This window comes from Rhipicephalus sanguineus, chromosome 2 (assembly GCF_013339695.2).
Source record: "Rhipicephalus sanguineus isolate Rsan-2018 chromosome 2, BIME_Rsan_1.4, whole genome shotgun sequence".
Classification (NCBI taxonomy): Eukaryota; Metazoa; Arthropoda; class Arachnida; order Ixodida; family Ixodidae; genus Rhipicephalus; species Rhipicephalus sanguineus.
This window is the reverse complement of record NC_051177.1, coordinates 36,045,885-36,063,121: the sequence shown is the minus strand read 5'-3', so window position 1 is coordinate 36,063,121 and position 17,237 is coordinate 36,045,885. Positions and strand designations below refer to the sequence as shown.

The 17,237-nt window shown below is 46.8% G+C and overlaps 1 protein-coding gene across 1 annotated transcript in view; it reads right to left on the bottom strand.

Annotated features, from left to right (window-relative positions):
* Nucleotides 1-4,522: 4,522 nt before the first annotated feature.
* Nucleotides 4,523-17,237, bottom strand: part of LOC119381538 (Down syndrome cell adhesion molecule-like protein 1 homolog) — a 52,896-nt gene continuing 40,181 nt past the window's right edge. Inside the window, exons 10-16 of the mRNA XM_049412818.1 lie at nt 12,145-12,249; nt 10,774-10,965; nt 9,652-9,948; nt 7,077-7,259; nt 6,330-6,473; nt 4,763-4,811; nt 4,523-4,601 (exon numbers count right to left, since the gene is read on the bottom strand). Of these exons, the coding sequence (XP_049268775.1) occupies nt 4,523-4,601; nt 4,763-4,811; nt 6,330-6,473; nt 7,077-7,259; nt 9,652-9,948; nt 10,774-10,965; nt 12,145-12,249 (1,049 nt within the window). The remainder of the gene's footprint in view (nt 4,602-4,762; nt 4,812-6,329; nt 6,474-7,076; nt 7,260-9,651; nt 9,949-10,773; nt 10,966-12,144; nt 12,250-17,237) is intronic.

The following is a 17,237-nucleotide window of genomic DNA, read 5'->3' as shown; positions in this document are numbered from 1 at the left end:
TCACAGTACCCGATGCTCCCAGTGTTGATTTTCGAAATGGTACGCCATTACGGCAGCAGCCAGCTACGTCCAGCGCACTGGCTTCGGCTACAATACAGCTTGCCTTTCAAGTGATACAGCTTTTCAGTGAAATTTTGCCTGGAGAGGGGAAAAAAAGCCATAAAACACTAATTATGCTTAGCCTGTCTGTAGAAACGTACACGTTATAATTGAGGATGTATAGAAGTGAGTGGCCGCACTGATGACGCCATCTAGTGACCGTAATTTTCGGTACAGCCCACGAAACTGTCAATTCCATACGTATTGTACCTAACTGATGCGAAAACGAAGATCTCAAAACCGCAGGCATCGCCATATATTTTTCTTTTGCTTCGGCGAGAATTGAAAGAAGCACTAAAACGCTTTCCCGCGTTTTACTCGAACAACAGCCACAAGACGTCGACGCTTTTTCCGACGTTTAAGGTCATTCTTTGAACTGCAGTGCACGTCCAGTTGCGCCCATTGCTGATTGGATAGATGTTAAACCTATCTGCCTCGAATTAACGCAAGGCTCCTCAACACTGCTGCTTCCCTCCACTTTCTTGCCGCCCCTGCTCACGTCAACCAGGGGTTCTATGCTTCCCTGGCGGAAAATAAGTTGTTTATCATTAGCATCATCATGATGGAGTATTTGTCACGGTATAGGATCGGACAATTTGTTGTTTTGTAGTTTTCTAGCAACAAAAGATCATCATCGACAGGTGTCGTATCCAGGTGATCCACCTGAGCAATTCCTTTTTGGCAATGTAATCCGAAATTTGATCTTCTGCGCGACCATGCCCGACGACCGTTGAGGCTCGGTATGCTCGTGCGTTGAGGTTGGTCGTAGTGTTCGCTTGGTTCCGATTGTACCAATCTGCGGAAGCAGAAAAAAATCATTGTAATGCGCCCACGTGGTCTTAGAAGCCACTGTGTTCATCAAAGGTTTCATAGACCACGGGTACCAGAGCAAGACAACTTGTTGTGGAGGCCAGTGCGTCACCTTGGAACACTGTATGACTCCAATGATCGGAAAATGAAAACAGATATGTTTTCGATTCCAGTATGCCTTGTTGTGCCGAATGGTACTTTCCGACATAGTCCTGCAGCGCGTCCTTATCACACGCGGAGTGCCTTTGAAAACTTTAACAAAAACCATTACTCCCAGCTGATTTCGCCAGCTCAACTAGAAACCGGGTCGACGTCAGTAGATAAATCAAACATCTCTTACCAATGGCTTAATAAATTTTATGATGTAGCAGGTTATAATGCCTTTTCATGCCTCTTTTATGTTTTACTGCGCGAGCTTCGTCCACCTCTCATAAACCTTGTCTTCGTCGGCAGGACTTGTACCACAAGTCACTATTGTCCCTAGTAATTTAAGTTAACGAAAACGTTTACCACCAGCACACTAGCGCTGCTTCACACAGCGTCACGTTAATAGACGTAATATTGCGCGACAGAAGCATAGAATAGCACCAGGTGTCACATCATGTAAATTGCGCAAGGAATGGGTGGTTTAAAGGCCCACCCATTAAAGAGAGCTCAGCAACGATTAGTCATCACCATAAGTCACAGCATCAACAAAGTGCGCAGTTTCGTAGGTGCGCGTATTACTTTACGGGAGCGTAGTGGCTACTTCGGTACTTCGCAAAATCATCATTTATGGCATGTGTGCACTTCACAAGTGAATTTGCAATAGGCACTCTAGGAGAGTTTACAACGGCCAATGTGTCGCGCAAAGGCGTTCCTTCCCTCACAGCACGGTTGAGGAGTCTACCGAGAAGCGAAACATAGCAAGCGAATGAGAAAGTGATGCGAACAGGGCCCGATAACGCTACCGCGTTCCACTCTGAAAGACGAGGTGTAAGCGCCTTCCATTTTTTTTTTTAGCACGAAAGTGTTTTATGCCGGGGTCCACCACGGCTACACTGACGCATTTCCGTCATGGATATGACGTTGTAAAATATGAAAACTAAGATATGGCAAAGAAAAAACTAGAAGAAAATGTTCTGTCACCGGGAGTCGAACTTACGACCCCTCGATCCCTAGCGCACAGCTCAAAACGACTCCGCCACAGACGGCACGTTCTTCGTTTTGCTAACAGCGTGCTATTTATATGCACCATATGCCGGTTGCGGTACTCAGACATCGGTGGTACATCAGCGTAATTTCGTTATCACTAGCGAGACGGCGCGAAGGGCTCGAAGGGCGCGCTTTAAAGGTCGTCGCCCCACGCGCTGAGAAGTTTGCGTTGAAGTTACAGAGAGCGCGAATGTCACTTCGCTCACTGCAGCGGCCGCTTTTGCGAAAGGAGCGCGCTGCTCACAAACAAATAGGCCTAAGTTACAACTGTGACAGTTCGCGCTCATCCTGTGTATACTTGTGCGTTCGTTTCGTGCATCCTCCTTTGTATATGACCAGCGCGCTTTAACTGTCGAGCTGTGACAGTTAGTTTGCGCTCATCCTGTGTATGTTCGTTCCGTGTGTCCTTTCTGCTTTAGCACCGCGTTGCAAGTTTCGAGATGCTTGCGTGACATTACAATTTGTTGCTGTAGCATTCATTCCTTCACCCTCGGTGCGAAACAATGCACAACAAACGCTCAACTACGTCTGTGAAGACACGCTTTACTTTCGTGTTATACCGATCCCTATGACAGAGGGATCAGCCATGTTTTTTTTAGCAACTTACCATCTCTTTCGTCTGGTTGTGTGTCTACGCAACTGCAACCTTCTTGTTAATAGTTCCTCAAGATGTCATCATGAGAGGCATAAAAAAGTTTAAATTATAGAATAATGGATCTACGACTGACATTCCACGTGTACATACGTTGAAGATAACGTTGCCTCCATAATAAAAATAAATCTTATCGATAGGGAAGTAGCCATTCTTTAATAACACCAAACAAGTATTACTTATATTGGTATATATACTTACTGATATTGGGCAGACATGTGGCGATTACTCTCCGGCAGGACTGCTCGCATTATATCCTCCAATACAATGGTATGACGGCAACCTGTAAGATTAATTGTACATGATGAGGCTAAACTTCCGTTAAAAAAAGTCACAGTTTCGCTCAAAAGCGAATCAATCAATGCGATAGCAGTAAATACGAATGTCACACGAAGAACGGCAAGCAGCTCGATACTTGCAGCGCGTCGCTCAGGCGCAAAGGTCGCACGAAAAGACGCACACAGGACGAGCGCGAACTAGCAGTGGTCACAGCTTAACAATGGCAGTGCGCTGCTCAAATACAATGAAGGACACTTGAAAAGAACACACAGGTATACACAGGCCGAGCGCGAGCAAACAACTGTCACAGTTGTTACTTCGAGTTTGAGCAGTAACCCGCCACGGTGGTCTAGCGGTTATGGTGTTCGACCCGCAGGTAGCGGCATAGGCGTGCGCACAGGGGAGGGCGGCCGCCCCCCCTAATTACCTAAGAGGGGGGGCGCTAAATCTGCCCCGTACATTGACCCTTATAGTCACCCAAGAGGGGGGGGGGGCGCAAGATTTGCACCATACATTGACTTAGTAGAGTGGGGGGGGGGCGCTGCCCTTTGCCCCCCCCCCTAATGGGAAACCCTGCGCACGCCTATGGGTAGCGGGATCGAATCCCGGCCGCGGCGGCCGCACTTACGATTGAGGCGAGAATGCTTGAGGCCCGTGTACTTAGTTTTAAGTGCACCTTAAAGAACACCAGAGGGTCAAAATTTGCGGAGCCCTTCAGTACGGCGTCTCTCATAATCAAATCGTGGTTTTGGGACATTAAACCCCAACAATTATAATTATTAGTTTGAGCAGTGCGCTACACCCCAGTGCTCTTAGATTTTTTTTATTGAAAAGTGCGGCGCGTGGAGTGACCCCTCCGCGTCACCTGCCGCGTGGTGGCGTTCGAGGCATTGTTTACCCGGCGTTCCACATCGCGAGTTGCTACAGAAATGGGCCACTTCTAGTGCGCGTCTCAAGGGCAGTTTTAAAACTGAAGCAAAATGTAGGAGCGTTGCTTTAAAGAGCACCCTTCGGGCAATCTCGTGGGTGATACTGCACACACTTAAGCACTTCCAAGCTCTGCGCACCGCCAGCAGCAAATGGTGTATATAAATAGCTCACCGTTACAATTCCGAAGAACAGATGGCGCGTGGCCGAATTCTCTAACACTTTGCGCTGCGGAGCGAGAGGTCACAGGTTCGAATCCCGGTAGCGCTTCCGAATTTTTCGTCTTTGTAGCTTTTATTTATATATACTGTGACGAAGAAACAGAGAAACAAGAGACAACGCCCGTTCGTGGGCTGGCTGTTCTTATTCTGACCCTTTCGTCTTTCTCTACTTCGCTCTCGATCCCGCGCGCCGGAGCCTCGGCGCCGCTCTTCATCATCACAATACATACTATACATATCCGGGACATGACGGCGACGGCAAAATCTCGCCGAGAGTGCCCATATAATTGATATCGCAATAAAAGAAAAACAAGGGCACGTCTCTGGAACTTACCACGCGTCATAACCTGTGCATTTCGTCCTCGTCGAACACTTTAGATTTGCTCGAGACGTAGAAGAGTTGAGACCCATCTCGACTCCTGCGAAATGTGAAATAAAGCACACTTCACTTGAAATGCATACATCTTCGCATGTTTATTTTTACGCAACGGTGGACAGTATTTCTGTCCCCTGTGTGACTGGCTTTGTTTATTATTAGACTACAAAGCTCGTGATGCTAAAAAGGCGAGAGAAGACTTACAGGCCCGTAGAACTCTGTGACTTCCTAGACTGAATGGCTATCTGTTCCACTGAAAGAGAGCAAAGGGAGAATGCGAAAGTGACAAGAAAGAGAAATAATTTCAACACTATCCTAAACGCGATTTATGGTATATACACGTAGTTCCGTGTAAAGTAAACACGAGGACAACTTGCTGGCGTTGCATGTCAAGTAATGCTTGCGTATGATCTCATAACGATCAATACTGACTAGACAAATAAGGAGCTCGAGGCACCTGCGAGACTGCAAGGACAGCCCACATGGCTGCTATTGTAGTGTAATTGAATAATGTGTTCCTGCTCTTACATAGTGCACATCGCGCGAAGCCGTCCTTCAGCTGGGTTCGCATTAAAAAAAAACGTCTTACGCTGCAATTGTTCGTAAAAAGAATTTCCAGTCAATTGTGATGCTGCACGTTGACAAAACTAGCTGGCCAATCGCAGTGAGCACTTTCGAACTAAAAGCTTTGCCTCAGAAATGCAAATTCATGTCCTCTTGGAAATCTCGTCTTCATCCTATATGATGTTCGTCTAGACGGTGACATTTTTGCAATCGTTAAGGTCCATTATATTTCGCCTAATGCAGCTACCCATACCGGACTTTTCTCCATTTCCGCAAGCTTTTAAAATCTACTTTTCTTCGTATTTGCTTGTAAGCGCGATCCTTAGGTGAACGCTTGTGATAGACCGAATTGGGTGAGCAAGAAACCATGCGTCATAGTCGGATGAAAAGTGTTTACTCAGCTACTTGTTCTTGCGCCACCTACGAAGAAAGTCGATAACTGAGCGCAAATGCTCACAGGCCTGTCTTACGGCTTAAAGCTGGTGTAAACATATGAAATCTATTCTTCAGTTCGTCGTTACCAAGAACGAATGCTCATATTCACAAAACATATGCGTAAGCGCCGTCCTTTGATTGCCTTTCGCCCCGAGGGGGTCGTCTCGTTAATGCACCGATAGCTGCCCACCACTGATGGAGCACGTCAACGTTGAAGACATACAAAAGTTGGCCCTTGCGTATGAGAAATTTTTGCAAAAATATGAATAAAGCTTTGTGTGTATGTCGCTCACTAAATGGCAATAACAGGTGCGTACGAAAAGATGTTTTCTATAGTGATGCGAAAAGCACGCAAGACGGCCACTGCAAGTTGTTCACCTAAGTGTCGATATGAACAAGGTATTCGATTTCAGGGCGCCATCCATGTGAAACTCCGAGGCATTGAGCGTCGATGATGTAGGCACTTGGCACACAGTGCTTAAATATATTTCGCTTAAATTCAGATCGCTGTTGTTCTGCCCGAAAGACCGGTGACCAATTTGCCATTGACTGCAGCAACATGCGTCATACCTTCATTTCGTGCTTAGGTTTATTTCTAAATGATTTACGTCCCTGTTAATTTGTCTCTTTAGACCTAATTTTCCTTCATCCATACAACGTGCTTCAGTTACAATTTTAAACCACTCAACGTGCACCATCGGTGCGGGTTCCGGCAGTGTATCAAGAAATAGGCTGCTGATAACGAAACGACTGCTAACTCGCGTCAACATACCTGGTCTTTTCTGGGCGTAAGGCACATCGTACACTCTGTGCGGCACCGCATAAGCGGACGATGCTCGGGATGAGCCACCGCCGCAGTATGTCGGTTCTACAGAGCTCAGCCCCTCGCTCTTGTAACGCTCGCCGCACACGCTACCTGAAAAAGAAAAGCCGATTAAGCAAAAAGTAATGCTCGTTGACAGTATGTTATCGTGTTTTTGGCACCCAACAACCCAAAAAGCAGCTTTTATACATTATGTGAGGCATGGGTATGAGGTGTGCTGTCCTACTCAAGGTTCGCTGGAGTAAACTGCGGATAAACAAACAGGTTTAAAAGTCCTTACTAATACTTCATTGTACCTTGTTTGTTCCATATGATTTAAATAATTGTTGGCGTTTTTCGACATACAACCACGCCGTGATTATGAGAGACGCCGTAGTGGAGGCTCCGGAAATTTCGACCACCTGGGGTTGTTTAGCGGGCGCCTAAATCTAAGCACATGGGCCTCTAGCATTTCTCCTCAATCGAAATGCGGCTACCGCGGCCGGGGTTCGATCCCGCGACATTCGGGTCAACAGTCGAACAACGTAGGCCACCTCGGCGTGTCATGATTGGCTCACACGTTGTTCGTTTCGGAATGCAAGGGCAGAGCAATCAACAAGGTGGCGCTGCTTCCGTTTCTAAAATGTGAAACGCCTCAAAAAGCAATGCCTCAGGCATCCCACGCTGAAGCAACTGCGAGTAATAACCCTGACTCACCCCTGGTGGCGTGCTTGTGCAGCAGTAGCGTCGTCCCGCGTGTCGCCGCATCACGCACCAGAGCACCGCCAACACAACGACAAAGCACCAGCACTGAGCTGCCAATGGGCAACGTCACAGTTAGGTGCCGGTAGAAGGACGCCATCTTGGCGTCCAGCAGGTGAGGCTTGTGTGAAGGCACGTCTGAAAGACAAGCAACATCTTGAGTGTAATATGACCTTAATAAAAAATTCCTAACGAAGACGCACTCGAGGCGACCCCACAGCTTTTAAAGTTCTTAAGATTATTAGTGGCTTTTCTTTTACAGCAGAGCTGTGAGGGCCGCCATTTGTCCATCTCGCGACGTAGTACAAGAAATAATTATCATCATGCCGGCGCGCACTCTCCTTCCGTCATCTTCTGCATGCTCTGCTCTTCTCTGCCCGAACACGTGCGCCAAACGCGCGCTCCTCCCGCTGCGAAGATTAGTCCGGCATGGGATGCAATAACTCGGATGGCTAAGAGAACGAGTATAGAGAGAGAGAGAGAGAGAGAAACAAAGGGAAGAAAGAGGAAACATATATACAGACAGACATAGAGCTCGAAAGAAACAGACACAAAAATTACATAGAAAAAACAGAGATCAAGACGAAAGAGTAAGAAAGGGTTAATTAATAATTGTTGGGGTTAACGTCCCGAAACCACCGTATGAATTATGAGAGACGCCGTAGTGGAGGGCTCCGGAAATTTCGACCACCTGGGGTTCTTTAAACGTGCACCTAAATCTAAGTACACCGCGCCCTCAAGCATTTTCGGCCTCCATCGGAAATGCGACCCACCGCAGAGGACAAAAGGGAGAAAGATAGAGGAACAAAGAGAGAGAGAAAGACAAAGAAAGAAAGAGGATGCGAGAAACAGACACACAGATAGAGAAGAAGCAGAAAAAAAAGGCGACAGAAAAAAATCGTTGACAGATAGAGAACGAAAGAAACAAAGGAAGAGATAGAAAGAAACACAGACAAAAAGACACTTTAATTAATTAGGCTGCTTTGTGCTGTCATTGCTACGCTATACCCAATCGAACCCGATCGAAACTTAGCCAATACTCGTGATTTACAATAAGATCACGTGAACCCTTCGGTGGCAGCGGCGTGTGTGAGGATGAACGGTGTGCGTAGACAAGGCAGGGGACCCTATTACCAAATTGTCCGGCCAGCAGCCTCTGCTGAGCCCCAGCCTTAGCGCGACTCAGTGCAAGCTGCGCATTTTTTTTGTATGGTCTGGTATTTTCATTTATTGCTGTTCACGAAACCATATCATTACCATTTTTGGCATTCTGACTACATTGTATATGACCTTCCAGTGAGATAACTGCTCGTGTTACACTTCCATTTGTGTTTTTTCTTTTTTCTTTTTTTCATTTCTTTTTTTAAACACGAAGGTGTTTATGCCGGGTGTTCACACCACGGGCTCCACTGACGTATTTCCGTCACGGATATGACATTGTAAAATAAAGGCTAACAGTGGCAAAGAAAAAAGTTCCGTCACTGGAATCGAACTCGCGACCCCTCGCTCCACAGCGCGCAGCGCGAAACGATTCGGCCACGGACGGCACGCTCTTCTCAATGCTAACGGCGAGCTATTTATATACACCATTTGCCGGTGGCGATACTCAGAGATCCGTGTTACAGCGCGTTTTCGTTATCGGTAGCGAGCTGGCGCGAAGGGCTCGAAGAGCGCGCTTTAAAAGTCGCCGCCGTTGCGACGAACTCCGCCTCTACAGGGCGTGGTCGCTCGTGCGTGCGTTTATCTCGTGATCGCGGTGGTTCGTACGTCTTGCGTTGAGAGCACGAAGGTCCTTGGCCCACTGCAGCGGCCGCTTTTGCGAAAGGAGCGCGGCGCTCACGCAGAAATAAGTTACAAATGTGACAGTTCGCTCTCATCCTGTGTATGTTCGTTCCGTGCGTCCTTTCTGCTTGAGCAGCGCGTTGCACGTTTCGAGCTGCTTGCCGTTCTTCGCGTGACATTACAATTTGTTGCTGTAGCATTCATTCCTTCGCCCTTGGGGCGAAAGAATGCACAACAAATGCCCAACTACGTCAGTGAAGACACGTTTCACTTTCGTGTTATACCGATTCCTATGACAGGGGGATCAGCCATGTTTTTTTTTTCTTTTACTTCTGCTATACAATCACGAGCCATGTCTGCCAAGCCCGGGGGTACAGACCCTGCCAAGCCTTAAAAATGGCTTTTTGTCTGTACCCATCAAGCCCCATTAAGTTTCAGTGATCCTGAAATAAAATGCGATTTGATTTGATTGATTGATTGATTGATTGATTGATTGATTGATTGATTGATTGATTGATTGATTGATTGATTGATTGATTGATTGATTGATTGATTGATTGATTGATTGAAATTGGAGTATTACCAGTTTCGAGTGCACACCCTTATTTGAGCATGGTAAGATGCTACCACGGCATGCCACGCGAACAAATATTGAAAAGCACCTTCATTCAACATTACGATGGCGGCGTGGCATGAGTTCGTACTTGTAAATTTCAACAGTTTTAACAGAAGGCAGAATGAAACGCACCTCCATCAGGCGTGAGCGTGGCAAAGTTGACCTGAGCCGTGGTGCTGCCGGCGTCGTTGTGGGCAACCATGAGCAGCACGTACCAGGACCCCGACTGCAGGTCCGAGAGGACCAGTGGTTCGTCATGCCTGTAGGGCAAGTGGCTGGACACTAGGGTCCAGTCCGTCTCGGTGCTGCGTCTGTAGTGGACGGTGAAGTGGCTGATGGGGCATCCGCCGTGCCACCACGCTTCGGGGTGCAGCCAGGCGGCGCTGGAGTTGCTCGCCACCCAAGCGATCCGCTGTTGGAGCACGGGGCCTACAGAAGGCGACAGGCTGCTGTGACAAACGCGCTTTTCATTGTGTTTATTTGCAAACGTCACGGCATAATGCGGCGTCCTGTGACTTCCATAAAACTTCGTTTACTTCTTTGCGCAAGTTAGGGCTGGAAGCTTATCAGGTTACATTTTTGGTTTCGACTGTCTTCGTCCTGAAACACGGTAAAACGGATTACTAACGTTTGGTGCTTTGAACAACGCGATTCGCAGAACACGTTTTTGCTACTATCACAATTTTTTACTATTTCTAAGCTGTTCATTGACGTGCTGCTATCATATGGTTGGCCTCGGTGACGTGCGGCAAACAGATTGAGCACAGACCCCGCCAGATAACGTTGCTTCGCCGGTGTTGGTTTGGTTTTGTCAAGCCTGTATTACATGAACACAAGATAAGCACATGAACGTTCCTGAATTTCGAATCCATAAAAAAAGATTAAGGCGGCTTCGCACTAGAGGTGCCAAGCCTGAAGGAAGTGCGGAGCTGGGCAACCTTCCTTGTTTCTCTTTATTTTTTCTTTCTTTCTCTCGTTCTCTCTGTATTTTCTGTCTCTTTGTTTGTCTCTCTTTATTTCTCTCTATCTCTAACTCTCGATTTCTCTGTCTTTTTCTGTCTCGACGGTCGCCGCAGGAATCGAACCCGCGACCTGAAGCAGAGCAGCGTAACATCATAGTCACTAAGTTATGGCGACGAGCGTGAGTAACAGGAAAAGGCCGTGGTCAAATTCATGTATATTTCTTTCTGCACACATTACGACAGCAGTTCAGCCAAGTGGCCTGCCGTAACAGCACTGATGCGTAAAACGTACGGTTTCCTTCAGTGGAGGCGGTAACGACATTCCCTTCTGGTCCACGTCCCACGTCACTGGATGAGCGCATGCGCAGTTGGTGCCTCGTGCCGCACGCGAGACCGGACAGCGCAAAGCTGGTCCTGTCGCCGCCCACTGACTGCTCCCGCCACGAGTGCTCGTCGCCTTCCAGTCGCCACGAGATGTAGTAGGCTGCGCATGAGATAGATGTGAGATAAGGGAAGCACTGGAAAGTCATAAACTTCGCTTAGCATATCAGCACTGGGACGGAAAAAGTGGACGTAAAGTAAAGAAGAAAGAGAAATGTCGAGTTAACAGAAGTTTAAAGGGACACTAAAGAGAAACAATGAATCGGTTTATATCGATAAATTGTGCTCTGAGAACTCTAATGTCGTTAATTTTACCATCATTAGTTTATTAATAGAGGAGAAAATAAAGTTCAAAGTTTCATTCTTAAATTTCTCGCCCAAATATCCCCGCGTGACGTCACAGATTTCAAAGTGCATTTTATCGTATTTCGGCGCCATTGGCTCAACAAAATTACCCCAACTTGTTATAAGTCTATGGTCCCCTCAGAGGACGATGTACTTCATTTTTACCGATTAGGAACTACGTAGTCCCTAGTAGGCGCCATCAAAACATGTAACGTCACGGCGAATGATGCGGAAACTTCAAGGTGGCCTCGCCACCCACATTTTGTTTTTACGTGTTTTCTCGCTTACTAAGCGTCTTCTCGCAGCAAGCGTGGTGTTTTTGGTATGGTGAAAGAGTACTTTACTAATATGAAAAAAAATCGTTTTGCTCTTTAGTGTCCCTTTAAGAGCGCTCCTCGATGAATTACTCGTAAAATTCTGTAAAAATATACAGTTTTCCCGATTGCGGACCTTCTCAGAGTGGCTAGTTTTGTTGTTAACTACGTTTTACACGACATGATGGGGTCTCGCGAAAACACAACTTATGCAGCGCTTATATACCTCAGAATTGGGACATCAAAGTTTCGCCTTCTCTCTTTTCCCCATTAAGGTATAGGTTGAGAGATCGCACACGTAGTTTGAGCGAATGTCTGAAGCGCACCTGTTTATACGGCGACCTGCACGGCCCTTTACTGATTTTAGCCCCTGAGTAAGGCGGGGGCAACTAGTGCCATCACGCGGTTCCAAACACATACCATACAAGCGATCCAAAACATTCTAAATTATGCATAAATGACCTCGTAATAACAGTGAACTCATATCTATTTTTTCTGAAGTCATCCAAATGCATAAGATTGTTTCGTGTTTGCATTATTTCTGCTCAAATGGACTTGCCTCCGGTGAGTCATCACTGCGGCAAACCAAGCTTCTTTGTCAATAATGCAGCGTGTAGGCTTACTTCTGATAGGCGGATCGTCGAATGGGATGACCGGCCTCTCCCAAGCCAGCGAAATTGTCCGAGCCGAAGTGCCCACCACCCGGTACGTTGGCGGTGGAGGAGGATCTGTAACATCAGAGACGCGCAATCTGCTTTGGCGCACCGCTGTGGTCGATGAAGACGCCGGGGTAATATCATCCAGAGGAAAAAACATCGTTGTTGTTTTGTCATCTTGTATGCACTGGACATTGCACCAACGCATGAATAATGTATTACAGTGTTACGTTACGTGTCTACTTTCGTGGTTTCACTAAACCAGACATACTTTTTTTTGCTTCCTGTTTGACCTTCAATACCCATGTTATGCTGCAAAACAAAAAAAAAAACCAATACCGGGCTTTGCATAAACCAATATCTCGGGTACGTTATCGCAGACAGCGAGTATCAGCATTATTTCCATACAGGCAGCGTATACCACGACGAAAGGCAGTATGCTCATAAGGCTGCGCGTATTTAAGCATGCAAAGGGCCATCCAAATACACTCATGCCCTTTAAACTAGCCTAGATAGCCTCGGAAGGTATCAAACATTGAAAATAACTGGGGTCCCAGATAGCCATGCCTGAATCATTGAACAGCTGCAACAGTAAGTAAAACTATTACCGGACCGTATGCTATATACACCTGGCAGCCATTTTGCTATGCTTCCATTCCGTCGAACATCAGTTCCCTACCTGACATCACTTTATTTAAATTAGACTTTAGACAAGATAAATGGCACTGTTTCTTGTCATTCGGCAACAGCTTGTGAAGTTAAAACCGCATACTTCCCGTGCAGAATTTTCGGTGAAAGTGAATAGCCATGGTACATTAACCATCATAATAAAATTCAAGTAAGCAAGCTGACGTTCCGATACACATGATCCGGACGGATTGATGTGGCGAAATTGTTTAAGTCCCGTCACTGTTTTCCCGTCAATGCTTTGAGCAGTGCTCCTCTAGGTTACCAGTCTAAGATCGGCCTGTCGAAAACATGTGATAATAGGAAGTGACTAAAATTGATCAATAAGAATATCTACACCACAGCTACCCTATTTGCACAAATACGTCATCCATAACGAAGATGTGCCGTTTCTGATGGCATAGCTATTAACTGCGTGCTTTCACTTAGGACCCAAACTACTTTGCATTCTTGAGCTCCCCTACAGCTGTAAATGTTAATACAATAACTGGGCGAGGCTTTGGCGACATGGTGCATTTTATTTGGTCCTACTGGAGCTTCAAGGCCGAACGGAAGACTTTGTTTGACAATCTATATACATAAGGATTTTTAAATGCGTATGTGGGACAGGTAACGTTCAAAGAATGTCAGATAATGTTTAGCAAGAAGGATGGGCGTCTTCCAGTGGAGCGTCTGCGTAACATTGAACTAGTATAAACCTTTGGTAGGAGATACGGTAACAATGAAAGAGACGCACAAGTAGCACAGATTTATAGGCTTATACCGCCTGTAGCAAATACCTAAGGAATGAGCGAACAAACAGGCGGAAAGACAGGGGGGTTACCAGTTCTTTGACCGGCTAGCAACTCTGCGCTGGGGAAAGGGTTGGCGAAAGAGAATAGGAAATTCGAGCAAGCCTGGGGCACAGCAGAGGTGCTCGGCCCTCGGCTGGTCCCGACTTCACTAGGCACGCGAGCATTCACACCCCGATACTCGAAGTGCTCACGTGATCACATTGTAAATCACGAGTACCGGGTTCGATTGGATTGCTCTGTTTTAGATGCGAAGTATCTTAAGGCGGAGCTCAATCCGGTGGTGGTGGTGTGCGGCGTGACCACCCTTACTGCGCATGCGCATACCCTCTCCACACACCTCCTCTCCACTCACCCTCTCCCCTCCCCTCTCCCCTTCCCCTCTCCACTTTCCCTCTCCCCTCCCCTCTCCACATTCCCTCTCCACTTTTCCTCTCCCCTTCGCCTCCCCACTTTCCCTCTCCCCTCCCCCTTTCCACTCTTCCTCTGAAACGCGGGCTAGACATGCCGAAATTCTCTCCTGCGCAACGCCGCGATGAGCTCGAGCGCATGCGCGTCCCCTCCGCTTCTCTCTCCTCTCCCACGCTGCCCCCCTCTCGCCCGCCTGTCGACCGCGTTCCCCGCTCGCCCTGTGAGAATTAACGGCCAGGCTAGATGGAAGATACGACGCGCGTAGCGTCCCTCTTCGCGTTCCACGACGCGAGGTCGGTAGCATGCCCAACGAACGCCAACGGAACGCGATCGTGCATTCTAAAAAGACAGGGCGTGCAAACAAGGACACAAGAAAGAAGTCAGGACACCACAAACGCCGACTAACAACTGAAGAGACGCACAACGGCTGAAAAGGAAAGAAGGCACGAAAACTTATCTGCGCATGCCCATGCAACAGGCGAACCTATCAATCCGGCACGCGTGGCGGTCTACGTTGAAGATAACTGTTAAGGCATTTGATTTCATCTTTATGCAAGTTAATCGACGGTTGGCTCACGCATGCGCTACCACTATTCTCGATATGCCAAGCTTCAATCATCAGGCGCGTTTCTTCATTTCTATGACGGTACAACACTGCGCATTCATCGAATTTGGCGTGCACTTGCAATCTCGACAATGTAAAGACAGATTAGAAGGTGAGCCTCCTGTTAGCGATCTCTTATGTTCCAACAATCTCTGGTTAATGCATCGGCCCGTTTGTCCTACGTAGAAGCGACCGCAGCTGAAAGGGACCTTATACACCACACTCGTACGGCAATCATTGAATTTGTTGGTGTGTTTTACGAAACAAATATCGGTCCGCTTCTTGTCTTTTACTCGCTCATTCTTCCTCTGCACAGCGGCACAAATCTTACCTAGCTTATTGGCAGCCGTGAAAACAACATTAACGCCGTATCTACTTCCTACTTTCTTTAGCCTGTGAGACACGCAATGAATGTACGGTATACCTACGACACGTTTCTTCCTATCGTTTTCTGCAAACCATGCTCGGACTTAACACAATAGACTTCTTTAAACGTTCAGCGACCCTGGCCACTGCATCACGAGGATACCCTACTTCTAAAAGACGTGTAACCTGTGCGTTAAAGCTATCACTCATTTTGTGCTCACACGACTTGGTGAGGGCTGATTTAAGGCAAGACATGGCGATACCGTTTTTTACAACCTTCGAGTGCTTCGACGAAAAATTTAACAGCGGTTTCGAAGATCTAGGAGAATACTGCCAGCACACGTGGTTCTTCTGGAACGTTAAGGAAATGTCTAGAAATTGTATTCCATTATTCTGAGGCACCTCTTTAGTAAAGCTCAGCCCACCTCCATTAATTTCAAATTTTTCGCTCACGGAAGTTACCACCTTTTCAAAGTTCTCACCACTACAAAAGATCAAGTAATCGTCCACATAACGAAAAACCTTAATAACCGAATTACCTAAGGCGCCTTCCAAAAGATTGTCAATCTTGCTAAGGTATAAATCACTAAGGACCGGAGCAACCTTAGAACCAATACATATCCCTGATTTCTGCACATAAACGCCTTCCTTCCAACCTACAAGCGTCGACTTTAAATACATGGAAAGGATTTCTAGGAATGCCCCGGTAGAAACACCACATTTATCGGTGAAAACCGTCTGGTGCGCTTGTTCGTTAATACATTCATTAACACAATTTAACAACTCCTCATGTGGCAAAGAATAATACAGGTCTTCAATGTCCATACTAAAAGCTTTACATCGGCCGGGGTTCTCCTCTGAGAGGAACTGAACTAGCGCCTGAGAATTACGCATACGAAAAGGGTCTGAAAAACTCAAAGTGGTTAAGCAGTTCTGCAAATAACTAGATACAGCGACTTGCCAGGTGCCTTGCTCTGAAACAATTGCTCGAAATGGGATCTCGTTCTTATGTGTTTTGGCTGAAAAAAACAATTCTAAAGTAAGTGATTTAGCCTTCTTGACATTACAAGCTATTCTCTCAAGGTTATGTCTTAACCACGGTGTAAGATATATACTCTTTAGGTGAGGACACTCGCGAGACGCGATCGACCAGATAAAGTAACAACGCCGAGAGCCCGTCGGACCGCTGACGGCAGCGGATACCTACCGGCGGGATGATGCAACTTCAACACAAAAACGCGTTCCCGTAGCAACTGGCGCTTCGCGGGAAATCCGAATTTCCTAGTCAGCGAACGCGGCTACGGCACGTCAGCATCTCAAGTTAGAAACGCGTACCGCGTTTTTCACGAGCGAATAACAAGACATGCAGCGGACGCCGGCGTTGCCGCCGACTGCGTCGGTTGCTATAGCAACGGTGCAGAAAGCATTTTCTCTCTGTAGGTTGCGTCTTCCCGCCGCTAGATACCCGCTGCGGTCACCGGACCAACAGACGCGCGCCGTTGTTACTTTATCTGGTCGAACGCGCTCTGCATGCAAGCCGAGAAGTGTCCACACCTAAACAGTATATATCTTACACCGTGGTCTTAACAAAAGGTCGACAGCACGTTGCCTGACTACCGATGGCTTAAGTTTTACCGTCCTAAAATTCTTTTCTATGGCTGTTAATGCTTTTTCTGAGAACAAACTGTCCGGCATAATTACAAAATACCCTTCCTTATCTGAAATTACTGGCCGGAGTTTCTTTTCGACACAGTAATTAACCAAAGGCCGGTACTGTGTCGAAAAGAAACTCCGGCCAGTAATTTCAGATAAGGAAGGGTATTTTGTAATTATGCCGGACAGTTTGTTCTCAGAAAAAGCATTAACAGCCATAGAAAAGAATTTTAGGACGGTAAAACTTAAGCCATCGGTAGTCAGGCAACGTGCTGTCGACCTTTTGTTAAGACATAACCTTGAGAGAATAGCTTGTAATGTCAAGAAGGCTAAATCACTTACTTTAGAATTGTTTTTTTCAGCCAAAACACATAAGAACGAGATCCCATTTCGAGCAATTGTTTCAGAGCAAGGCACCTGGCAAGTCGCTGTATCTAGTTATTTGCAGAACTGCTTAACCACTTTGAGTTTTTCAGACCCTTTTCGTATGCGTAATTCTCAGGCGCTAGTTCAGTTCCTCTCAGAGGAGAACCCCGGCCGATGTAAAG